Source organism: Marmota marmota, unplaced genomic scaffold, assembly GCF_001458135.2.
Source record: "Marmota marmota marmota unplaced genomic scaffold, marMar, whole genome shotgun sequence".
In the NCBI taxonomy this organism is placed as follows: domain Eukaryota; kingdom Metazoa; phylum Chordata; class Mammalia; order Rodentia; family Sciuridae; genus Marmota; species Marmota marmota.
This window is the reverse complement of record NW_026000255.1, coordinates 169,349-183,084: the sequence shown is the minus strand read 5'-3', so window position 1 is coordinate 183,084 and position 13,736 is coordinate 169,349. Positions and strand designations below refer to the sequence as shown.

The 13,736-nt window shown below is 33.5% G+C and overlaps 1 protein-coding gene across 1 annotated transcript in view; it reads right to left on the bottom strand.

Annotated features, from left to right (window-relative positions):
- Faah2 (fatty acid amide hydrolase 2) overlaps positions 1 to 6,697 on the bottom strand; it is a 135,214-nt gene extending 128,517 nt beyond the window's left edge. The window contains exon 1 of the mRNA XM_048796711.1: positions 6,463 to 6,697. Coding sequence (XP_048652668.1) covers positions 6,463 to 6,654 — 192 coding nt within the window. The 5' untranslated portion in view covers positions 6,655 to 6,697. The remainder of the gene's footprint in view (positions 1 to 6,462) is intronic.
- Positions 6,698 to 13,736: the final 7,039 nt, after the last annotated feature.

Here is a 13,736-nt window from a genome sequence, read left to right as displayed (position 1 = left end):
ATATAGTATATATTATATATATAAAATTGGAATGCATTGTGATATATTCATACATACATAATTACAAATAATATGATTTTATTTGTAAAAGTATAAAATTAATACAATATATAAAATATTCAACTTAAAATAATGTAAAAACAAAGTAAATAAAAAATTATAGAGAAACAAAACAAAGTTTAAAGACAAAGAACTAATAGCAATAGTAAAAACAACAGGGTGAAAACATAAGTAAAAACAACTTATAAATACCCATAAAACAGATAAACCATAAGAAGCATGATGGAGAATGAGGAGAGTACACACACAATAATGGCTTAATACTGAGAATTAAAAAGAAGATACAATTATAGATTCAAGGAAGATTGAAAAAATTATAAGAAAATATTATATGTACCTTTTTTCTAGACTAATTCTTACCTATCCTTTATAAACACCTACTGGGTTCTCAGTAAATATTTGTTTAAAAGCATGCATAAATGGTAATTTAATCCACCACAAATTGAACCTCTACTCTGGTAGCTCTGGAGTTAAGGGGCTGAGTTTTCACACTGAGGTCTAGAACCTGGCCACCTCACCAATGAATGCCACCCAATAGATTTTCAAAATCTGACACACTTTCCTTTGAACATGTATGAATCGACCACAATGAATCTCCACATCATGTACAACCACAAGACTTGGATCCTAATTAGAATAAGATATACTCCATGTATGTATAAATAAGTCAAAGTATACCCTATTGTCATGTATATCTAAAAAGAACAAATAAAATTTAAAAGATGAATACAAACCATAATAAATGCTGGAGAAGATGTGGGAAAAAAAGTTTCAACAACTGCCCTAATTGAGTCCATAGCAAGTAGAAAAAAAATCAATAAACCAAGCATATATTAAAGGATATAACACAACAATAATTGTCATTTAAATACTTTAAATGCCAAGAACTTTACATTCATTATGTAATTAAATCCTCCTAGTAACACATGTCATGTTATCCCCATTTTATAGCTAAAGCCACTGAAGCTCAATGAAGTTAAGTGCTTCAAGTACTCTATTGAATAGAGTGGTGAGAGTACACATCCTTATCTTATTCCTGATTTTTGAAGAAATGCTTTTTTCCCCTTGGTTATGATGTTGTCCTTGGGTTTCTCATATTCTTTATCATGTTAAGGTAAGTTCCTTCTTTTCCTAGTTACTTCAGTGTTTTAACATGAATAGGTTAAGTGAACAGAAATCTTCACAGAGACATGTGATCTTCACAGAGATCACAAGGCTGAGCCAGGATATGTATGCTTGCTTGATTCAATAAAGCATGCTGCCATAGAGAAATGAAGATGGTGTGCGTGATTAGAAAATTCATTCCCTAAAATACAAATGAAAAGTAAAAACATCTTTCTCTCCTCTTTCTCTCTCTTTTCCTTCCTCCTTTCCTTCCTTTCTCTGTAGCTTTTTTCTCCTCCCTCCACAAGATTAATTATAGTATACTAATTGTTCTATCCCTTATTTTTTTTTACCAGTTGATATATTTCAAGAACTATTTATATATCAGCTCCTTTAGATCTACTTCATGCTTATTGATAGGTACAACATATCCCCTTGTATGGTCAGACTAAAGGAGAGATCACTGATATTTTTATTAGTTACATAAAAAGTGAAAACTAATTTTCAAATTTTCCTCATTGGTTACTAATTATATTTAATATAAGTTGGTAGCATGAGCACAATGGTCCAACAATCTAAAAATAAAATTTCATAGGACACATTATTCACTATATAATTTACTCTAAGTAATTGAACACCAGCATCCTAACCTTTGTACCTATTGCCAAATTCTTCCCATTCCTCTCTGCCCTCACACTATGCACAACAAATGTGTACAATTGTTATGTATTGCTTATAAATAAAATTTTAAGCTATACAATGAAAAAGTTCCCTTATACTTCTGAATCCTGACACTCTCCTTTAACAACTAATGTTATCAGTCTTTGTGCATCTTTTCAGAGACATAGGTATATCTATGAAAGATAGATACTAAATAGAGATAGACCAAAGATTTTTTCATAAAAGTAACAATATATTAGAAATTATTTTTTTCATTCAAAATACATGTGGAAACTCATTCCATATCCTATACATAAAGTGCTGCCTTATTTATTATTTGTTGTAGACATAATGTACCACACTAAATTGGGATCTAGATTTGCCTTTATGAACATTCACTTTGACAACATATGAGGATATCATCATATATGTCATTAGGTGATCTGTCAACTGTGAAATCACTAACAAAAGCAAATTTCCAAATATGCAGGAACAATGCCCAGGCTATGGATACAACTGAACATAGTAAGTTGATATTCTTTTTTAAGGCTCACTCTTGGAAGTCAACTGAGGCTACTGAATTTCAGATGAAATAGAGGTAGCCTGAATTCTGAGTGGTGAAAGAGTGCTCATATAGGGATTGAAAGGCAAGCATAAAGACAATAGAAAGTGAATTAGAAGGAACTGATAGTTCAATCAGACAGCTGGTGATCAGGAAGCATTACTCTTTCATAAAGAGCCATGAAAATATGCAATCAGATAGACCTGGCTCTATCACTTCATAACTATATGGCACTAGACAAGTTACTGGACAGTTTTAAACCTTCTTTCCTCATCTTGTATTCAAAATACATGTGGAAACTCATTCCATATCCTATACATAAAGTGCTGCCTTATTTATTATTTGTTGTAGACATAATGTACCACACTAAATTGGGATCTAGATTTGCCTTTATGAACATTCACTTTGACAACATATGAGGATATCATCATATATGTCATTAGGTGATCTGTCAACTGTGAAATCACTAACAAAAGCAAATTTCCAAATATGCAGGAACAATGCCCAGGCTATGGATACAACTGAACATAGTAAGTTGATATTCTTTTTTAAGGCTCACTCTTGGAAGTCAACTGAGGCTACTGAATTTCAGATGAAATAGAGGTAGCCTGAATTCTGAGTGGTGAAAGAGTGCTCATATAGGGATTGAAAGGCAAGCATAAAGACAATAGAAAGTGAATTAGAAGGAACTGATAGTTCAATCAGACAGCTGGTGATCAGGAAGCATTACTCTTTCATAAAGAGCCATGAAAATATGTAATCAGATTGATCTGGCTCTATCACTTCATAACTATATGACACTAGACAAGTTACTGGGCAGTTTTAAACCTTCTTTCCTCATCTATAAGATGATGATAATGGTACCAACCTCAAAATGTGGTTATGAGGATTCAGTTTACAAAAGTCTAAGTTAACCATTGCCTCAAGTGGCACATGGTAGCTGCTTAATAAAATTTAGTTGTTTTCTGATGAGAACATTTCTATGTATTAAGAAGGCAGGTACTAAGGCAGAGCTAGGACAAATAAGATTTTGTATGTTCTTCACTTCTCCCCTTCAGAACATTTTTATATAATCTGATAAATTATATACAGCATATAATCTTCTTTCATGAGCAAGCATGAACATATTGATATCATACCTAATAATAATAAAAATAATATAATTAATGCTTATATAGTGATATTATGCCAGGCATTATTTTAAAAGCTTTACATACATGAATTCATTTAATTCTCACAACAATCCTATAAATAGATCATGTCATCAGTACATGTTCTTATCTCCTCATTAGGAGAATTAAGATCTACTTACTTACTGTCCCTGACCCCTAACTACATATTTTATAGTCTTTGCTTATGAAGAAAATAAATAAAATTTCAAAAAGGAATAATAAATATATTATAGTTATTTTTTCATTTTGCAGAGCTTTCCATAAACTTGTAAACTACAGAATTGATGGGGTTCACTGCATCAAAAGTACATTGTAAGAATATATATGTATATATGTGTGTACTTGTAGGTATTTGTGTAAATGTAGATCATGAGAGAATGTTTGAGTAAACTAAGAGTAAGTAGTAGGAACCAAGGTACCCAACCAAAATTCCCCAGTATGTGCTAGTATCCATGATTGTATTCCTATTTTCTACTGAAAGATAAGACTACAATCTATAATATTAAAGTTAACTTTCACTGAGAATGTGCTGAGTATTTTAGAGCTGTTATCTCATTCAAGTATACCAATAACTTTATGAAATAGGTACAATTATTTTATCCCATTTTACATTTAAGGAAACTGTCACACAATTACTGATATTTAAGAGAAAGATAAAAGGCAAAACTTTGACCTTCGGAGGGATAAGAAAAACAGACTAAATGGCCTTGTTAATGCTAAATACTAAAAAATACAGGTGCCATTCTGATAGCACAGTCAAAGGAAAAGGAAAATACTTGATTTTGCTGAAAATGATCTTAAGGCAAAGTGAATATACCAGCAGTTTAGAATTTTCTTGCATCTGGTATATAGAATTTACTCATCCATGTATTGAGGTACCAAAAGATAGCATTCAAATGCATGTAGGTGACAGAATCTGAGTCAGTATATACAGTCTATTGGAGTTAGGTATTAGCATCAATTCCTCCTCCATCTTGATCTTAAATAATTTCTTGGCATTTAATATGCAAATTGGAGATAAAATTCACAAAGTTACTAGTGTGCAATAAGCACTCTATAAATGATAGCTGTTATTATGACAACTAGAGTCCTAGATTTGACCAAAAATTTAACTGGTATCAACCCAGTCTTACATAAAAATAGGTCAAGTTACCTATTTATTATATAATGGCTTTCTCTCAGGCCTTAGCAAGTAAGACTTGAAAGAAAAGAGTTTTCTCAAATAATGCTTGAGTAGAATTTCTCAATTTTGCCACTATTGAAAGATTGAGCCAAATAACTCTACTATGGAGAGGGCTGTCCTGTGCATTGGAGTGTGTTTAGCAGCATCCCTGGTACTCATTCAATTGTGAAACCCAAAATGTTCCCATACATTGTCACATGTCCCAGGATGGCCTAATCCCTCCCCACCCCCAACCATTTCTCTAGAGAAAGGAAGAAAGTTTTAACATATATATATATAACAAAAGTTAAGGTCTAATGGTGTATATATCAACATCACTAGAGACACAACCTTGGTAGGACTGAAGGAAAACTCATACAAATAAGATTTTATATCTACTTCACTTCTCTTCAGAACACTTTAATATAAAATATATCTAGATAAGCTCTTATCATGGGCAAGCATGAACATATAAATAACAGCTATCAAAAACTTGATGGTAGTAATTTTAGCCAGGACTATTATGCCAGGAAGTGTTTTAAAATCTTCATGTGTAGGAACTCATTTAATCTTCACAACTCCATACAGTAGATTCCATTATCTAGTCCATTTTTCTTACAGGATATTTAGAGGCACAAAAGTTTAAAGGATTTTTCCAAGATCACACATCCAGATAGCAAGATAGTTAGGATTTCTGAACCCCAGTAATCCAGCTCCAGTGTTCATTCTTGTAATCTCTATGCTACAGAACTTATTGTGTGCCAGAGACTTGACTTGTATTATCTGCAATTGTCGTGGCAGCCCTTGCACAGGGTCATACAGCTATGAAGATACACACCAACATTTTAATCTACTATCTTTATACTACATCCCACTATCTGCCTATTAGCAAAACCATGCATGATTAGTGGATGTTGGGGAGTGAATTGAGGAATAAGAAAAATATGTTGTTTAAAGGTAATCAGGAGTTAAATGAAACAATAGAGAGATAAAGATAAGAAATGAAAAACAATACTAGGAAATAGCCCAACACCTCTAGGGAATCCACCAATCATATGACAAGGAGATTACTAGTCCTGCCAGAACAACTGTAGAGAAAAATGATTGCTTAAGCTGCTTAAAATTAAAATTAATAATTTTAAATTAATAATTTGTAAATTTTCATGCATTTGTATAAATCATTTTACCCCAATTATTTTACATGGATATTACCTGTAGAACTGCATCAGTGAGATAAAATATGTTTAATTATTACTGATAGCCACAGTAATCACTATTTTAGACCAAGTACTACTGTTCTTCTAAATTAAAAAAAAAAAAAAAAACAACTTGGACAGAAAGCAAAAATCTCTTGGACAGGTAGATCTGAGGAGGAAGAGGGAAAGGAAGAGGGAGAGAAACCCCATTGTTGAGAATCAGTTTCAAAAACCACTCCTGGTTTTTCTTCTGCACAATTATTTTGCACAAACAGGAAAAATGGACATAATGACTGAAGGATGCCGAAATAATCCAACCAGTGCTTACAGCAAATGTATAAACATGCACACTATGACTCCCAGAAGTTTCCTTTTAATCCCCATTTGAAAGCCTCTCCCAAGTCTCATAGTAGAAGGTGGAAAGGAAATTGATTTCCCCAACTCACTCATGTACCACAACCACTACCACCACTAAAATTCCAGGAGTCTGAGACTAAAATATGTCCCCTGCACCCACTTCTAAATCTGCTCCCTTTGTGCTCTCACCTTCCTCTGTCTAATCAGTTTAGCCAGCTGTATTGCAGAAAGCAGAAGCAAGGGTTCGTTCACTGGACCGGTGGTTCTTGAGCCAAATTTTGGGCCGCCAAAGGCTCGAGCCGCTTGGCCTATTAGGCCTATGAGAAAACCTACTGCTCTCAAGAGAAGCAGCTGGATGCGGGCGCTGAATGGAGGTGCCATAGAGGCCTGGATTCCGCTGGGTCCTAGCGCTGGAGGGTTTCGTACACCCTGGGAAAGCAGGAGAAAAGACTAAGCAAAGAGCTAAAAAAGGATTCCTTTGGCTTACAAATCCAGTGTCTACCCACAATTCCACAGGAGCTTATTTGTCATCACCTGCTGGGCTCCTGGCCAGAGATGAGAATGGAGATGAACCCTTTTCAGCAGCTTACTGTATGACTGCAACCTGTGGTTAGTGCTGGCATAAATCCAACCTGGAAAATGAGATGTAGGAAAGAAGACTGGCTTTTAGGATCTCCAGTTCTGCTACTGTATTGCCTTGTCCAATTTATACTAATCTCAAATTCAATTTGTTCATATAAAAAATGGGCATAATTACTTTGACATGAAATAGTTTTGATGAACAGCAAAATAAAAATAAATAAATAAATAAATAAATCGCAACACAGTACAACTCATACCATACGTTATAAGTAGTAGCTATGATTTATTTCAGCTGTATCTGTGAAAAAAAGTGTTAGAAGTTTACATTTTTATATAAAATAGTATGATCAGAAAAAGTTAACTTGCAAGCATATACATTTTATCCACATGCATGTTACCTAATCCTTATAAACCCATTGTCAGGTAGTACTGATGAACATTAAATCTCCAGACCACATCACTCTTCTAAACTCAAGACACTTGAAATCCAATGTCTATTTGACATCTTCATGTGAATGTCTCACCAATTCTTCAAACTAAACATGTCCAAAAGTCATCATTTTCTCCCCAAACTAGCTGTTCCTCCAAATTCACAAGTAACATTTTCATGTACCCAGTGAATCACTCAAAAATCTGAAAATCCTCTCAGCTTCTTCCTTTACTCACATCATCATGAACAATAACCAAATCCACACAATGCCTTTCCCTTCCAGCTCAGCCTCATTCTGATCTTATTGATGTTTACATGAACTTCTACAAATACTCTAGTTGATCACCCTGTCTTTATTTATGAATCCATATTTTTAATATACAAATTGGACCATGTTCCTCCCTTGCCAATGACTCTGCAATAATTCTACATCCTCCACAGGTTAAAGCCACATCTACTTTGGCATTCAGAGGTTTCACGATTGATGTCTGCAAAACTCTGTACTCTTCATCCTTCAAGTCTATGCTACAGCCAACAAGAGCTGAAAGTCCCCTTTCCCCTTTTTATCTGGTTAAGGACAAATATTTCAACTTTTCCCCGAGCTCCCAAATGCCTTTAATGGCACTCTTTAATTACCCTACACACTACAAATCAACAATATCAGAGTACTTCTCTTTTTAAACATAAATATTTTTATAGCTACTTGCCATCTAGAAGTGAACTCCTTGAAGAATAAGGCCATTTTAAACCTTCTTTATATTGTCAAAACTCAACATAGTACTTAGCATGCAGTTGAAACTACTTTGTAAGTTAAAGGTAAGAGCTTATGAAAAGAATGAATGTTGACTTGATTTTGACATTTAGAGCCTTGGGTAGGTGCAACCTTTTCACTTGCAAAAGTCAGGTGAATAATCAAGGTGTCATCACAACATGTCTAGCTTAATTGGAAGCACCTGATAGAATACAGGTTAATCAAGATAGGCACATCTGGCAGATCCAGTGAGCAAAGTATTTAAAGTAGGTTATCATAATCTAGATGCCATTATAATTTCAAGCAAAATCTTTGGTGAGTGAACTATTTTTTAATACCCTTATTTATTTATTTGTTTGTTTGTTTGTTTTTATTTGGTTCTGAGGATCGAACCTAGTGTCTTACACATGCTAGGCGAACACTCTAACTACAGTCCCAAGGGTGAACCATTTTTACCAGAAAGATCTTTGTCAAAATGGAAGTATATCCTTTGCCTGACTCCTGTTACTTATCTAAATTGTAAATGACCAATATATGAAGATGGTATGAAGAATGTTCACTGATTGGGGACTGAACAGAAAAAAACGGATTTAAATCTTAGGCTCACCTCAAATGTTTCTGACCTTGTATAAATCACATAATATCTCTGAATGTGTTTCTTCATCTGTAAAGTAGGATAACTGTTAATTTATGCTGTTATGAAAATTAAATGAGATATACATGTAAAGCTCCTGATGATGACTTTCTGGTACATATTCACTTGTAGTGGGCAAAGAAATATGCACAGTCTTGAGAATAAGGAAAATGTGTAAGAGAAATTCATTTTGTCTCAAAAGAAAAAAATTCTATATGAGACTGCAGGTGTGTATGTGTGTGTGTGTGTGTGTGTGTGTGTGTGAGAGAGAGAGAGAGAGAGAGAGAGAGAGAGATCTTCCCATCAAACTTAAGGTGGATTTATGTAATCTCATCATCCATTAGCAATCAAAGGTGAGACTTGGGAGTAATCTTTGATTCCTTACTAAATCTCATTTATCATTAGATATCTTAAGTCTAGTATATCTGCCACCTGTTTTTTTACTCCCACTTCCAGTACTACTAGCTAAATTATGTACTGGCTTACTTACTGGTCTTATGTTCCTTTCAGTCTGTTCTGTTTCAACACAATTCACTATGCTTATTTTTTTTCAGGCAAGTAAAGTATCTATTTATATGATATATATTTGGCCTTTATCATATCCTCATGAAACTGAGTATTATTGTCTATACCAACTTCATAGGGAAAAGGAATTTTTCATATTATTTAAATTTATATTTATTTGCTTTAGAGAGATAATGAATGATAATCATTTTAAAATGATTATGGATTGTTTGTATACTTTTGTGTGTAAGATTTTCTTTTTTCTTTTATTTATTTGTTTATTTATTCAAATTTTTTCTATATGACATTGAAATGCATTATAATTCTTATTATACATATACAGCACAATTTTTATATATCTAGTTGTATACAAAGTATATTCACATCAATTCATTTCTTCATACATGTACTTTGGATAATAATGATCATCACATTCCACCATTATTTCTAATCCCATGCCCCCTCCCTTCCCCTCCAAACCCTCTGTACTATCTAGAGTTCATCTATTCCTCCCATGCTCTCTCTCTCTATTACACTATATATCAGCCTCCTTATATCAGAGAAAACATTTGGCATTTGTTTTTTTGGGATTGGCTAACTTCATTAGCATTATCTTCTCCAACACTATCCATTTATCTGCAAATGTCAATATTTTATTCTCTTTTATACATATGCCACATTTTAAAAATCCACTCATCTACTGAAGGGCATCTAGGCTGGTTCCATAGTTTAGCTATTGTGAATTGTGCTGCCTATAAAAATTGATGTGGCTGTGTCCATGTAGTATGCTATTTTTAAGCCCTTTGGGTATAGACCCAGGAGAGGGATAGCTGGGTCAAATGGTGGTTCCGTTATAAATTTTCCAAGAAATCTCCATACTGTTTTCCATATTGACTGCAACAATTTGCAGTCCCACCAGCAGTGCATGAGTGTACCTTTTCCCCTACATCCTCGCCAACACTTATTGTTGTTTGTTTTCACAATAGCTGCCATTCTGACTAGAATGAGATTGAATCTTAGAGTGGTTTTGATTTGTATTTCTCTAATTGCTAGTGATGATGAATTTTTAATATATTTGTTGATTAATTGTATATCATCTTCTGAGAAGTGTCTGTTCAGGTCATGGGCCCATTTATTGATAGGGTTATTTATTTTCTTGGTGCTCAGCTTTTTGAGTTCTTTATATACCCTAGAGAATATAGTTCTCTATCTGATGTGTGAGGGGTAAAGATTTGTTCCCAAGATATAGGCTCTCTGTTCACCTCACAGAATGTTTCTTTTTGTGATAAAAAACTTTTCAGTTTGAATCTATCCCATTTATTGTTTCTTGATTTTAATTCTTGCACCCAAGGAATCTTATTAGAAGTTGGGGCCTAATCCCAAATGATGGAGATTAGGGCCTACTTTTTCTTCTATTAGATGCAGGATCTCTGGTTTTATTCCTAAGTCCTTGATCCATTTTGAGTTTCGTTTTGTGCATGGTGAGAGATAGGGATTCAATTTCATTTTGTTGCATATGGATATCCAATTTTCACAGCACCATTTGTTGAAGAGGATATCTTTTCTCCAATGCATGTTCTTGGCACCTTTGTCTAATAGAAGATAATTGTAGTTTTGTGGGTTAGTCTCTGTGTCCTCTACTCTGTACCATTGGTCTACCGGTCTGTTTTGGTGGTGCCAATACCATGCTGCTTTTGTTACTATTGCTCTGTAGTATAGTTTGAAGTCTGGTATACTGATGTCACCTGTTTCACTCTTCCTACTAAGGACTGCTTTAGCTATTCTGAGTACCTTATTTTTCCAGATGAATTTCATGACTGCTTTTTCTATTTTTATGAGGAATGTCATCGGGATTTTGACTGTATAGTGCTTTTGGAAGTATGGTCATTTTGATAATATTAATTCTGCCTGTCCAAGAGCAAGGTAGATTTTCCATCTTCTAAGGACTTCTTTGACTTTTTTTCTTTAGGGTTCTGTAATTTTAATCATATACATCTTTCACTTCTTTCATTAAGTTGATTCCCAGATGTTTTATTTATTTATTTATTTTGGGGGAGGCTATTTTAAATGGAGTAGTTTTCCTCATTTCCCTTTCTAAGGATTTGTCATTGATATACAGAAATGTCTTTGATTTATGAGTATTGATATTTTATCCTGCTACTTTGCTAAATTTATTTACTAATTCTAGAAGTTTTCTGGTGGAAAACTGTAGGGACTTCTAGGTATAGAAACATATCATCAGCAAATGGTGACAATTAGAATTCTTCTTTTCCTAAGTGTATCCCTTTAATTTCTTTCTCTCTTTTTTTTTGACACAAAGCTAACAAAAAACTATTTTATGTTCTTATCAACTGGCAATATATTTTTGTATTTTAGCTATTGTGGGTGATATGTAGTAAAGTGGGTTGAATTTTCATTTCTCCGGTGACTAATAATGTAGTACAACTTGTGCTTATTTGCCATACGTATATCTTCTTTTTTAGTTTTATCAATTTTATTTCCTTTAATTTCTTTCATGTTTCTAATTGTTCTGGCCAGTGTTTCAAAACTATGTTAAATAGAAGTGGCGAAGTAGGGCATCCCCATCCCTATCTTGTTCCACTTTTTAGATGGAATGCCTTCAAATTTTTCTCCATTTAGAATGATTTTGGTCTGAGGCTTAGCATAGATAGCCTTTATGATGTTGAGATATGTTCCTATTATCCCACATTTTTTATATCTTTCATGTCCTTTCTCAACTGTTTGTCAGTTAATAATTCACTGCATTATCCATCTTCTAATGAATATTTTCTTTTTTGAAGATTTTTTTTACTGTAAAGGCAAATTTTAGTATAAAGCCAAGGCCATAAAGGACATAGTGATTAATGGCTTTCTTATATTTAACTATCGCCTGCCACCTCTTTACATATTCATGCTCTGCTCCAAACTTACTAAACTATTTGCAATTCCATAAAACAGTTGTCTTCAATTTGCAACTACCATTTAAATAATTAGCATGCCTACTGGTATATTTCAATTTCTTTATAGACTGTATTGTACTATGATAATACAAATATTAAGATTTTATGTGCTATGGTTTAGTTGCAATTTGAGCATCCCCCAAAAGTGCATATGAAAAAGTTTGGTTCCCAGAGTGGCAGTATTGGAAAATGCTGAAGACCTTTAGAAGTTGGGACCTAGTACAAAGTCCTTAGGAAATTGAGAGAATGCCCTTGAAGGGCTCTGGTTCAAGATGTGGCCAGTTTCCTCCTACATGCATTCCCATTATAATGTGCCATACTAACCAAAGGCTAAACCAATGGAGTTTCCCATTTTGAACAGAAAGATCTAAAACTGTGAGCTAAATAAACCTTTTGTCATTATAATTCATCACCTCAGGTATTTTGTTTTAATTACATTAAGCTGTTTGATACAGTATGCTATGGCACTAATATAAAATTTAATTTGTAAAACAAAAAATAACAAATTGAAAGATAAGGTTTTTTCCCTAGTGACTTCAATTGTAATATTAGATTATTTATTTGGTGTCTTTTTATTCTTTTAATGAATGAGTTTAATGCTATAAACTTTCCTCTTAGAACTGCCTTCACAGTGACCCAGAGATTTTGATATGTTGTATCACTATTCTTATTTGAAACTATTTTTTTATTTCACCCCTGATTTCTTCTGTTATCCATTCATCAATCAAGAATCTATTATTTAGTCATCAGATGCTAGAGTAGCTTCTATTTTTATCTTATCACTGTTTTCTAATTTTATTTCATTATGTTCTGGTAGAATGCAAGTTATGGATCAAAGACACAGGTATTAGACCAGAAACCCTGCACCTACAAGAGGAAAATGTAGACCCATCACTCCAACAGGTCAGCTTAGGAATCACTGTCCTCAACAAGGATTTTTTTTCCTAATAACTTTATTCTATTTATTTAATTTTATGTGGTGCTGAGTATCAAGTACAGTGCTTCACATGTGCTAGGCAAGTGTTCTACCACTGAGCTATAACCCAGTCCCTCAACAAGACTTCTAAAGCATAAGAATTAAACTCAAAAATCAATAACTGGGATGGTATCAAACTAAAAAAAAAAACTTCATAGCAAAAGAAAGAATCAAGAGCATGAAAAGAGAACCTACAGAATGGGAAAAAATCTTTGCCACCCACACCTCATGTAAGGCATTAATTTTCAGAATATGCAAAGAACTCAAAAAGCTCAACACTAAAAGTAAATAAATATATAAACAGACAAAGAAATTAAACAGACAATCCTGAGAAGGAGAATTACAAATGGTCAACAAATATATGAAAAATGTTCAACATCTCTAGCAATTAGAGAAATGCAAATTAAAATGACACTGAGATTTCATCTCACTCCACTCAGAATGGCAATTATCAAGAAAGAAGTCACAATAAATAAATAAATAAATAAATGTTGTCAAGTGTCAGAACCCGCTGACAATCTGTAATTCCTGGTACAGTAGAGATGCATAAAGACACATGCACACACACACACACATCCAGTAGAAAATAAGCAGCATCGTTATTTTTTCCCTCCTTCTTTTATACA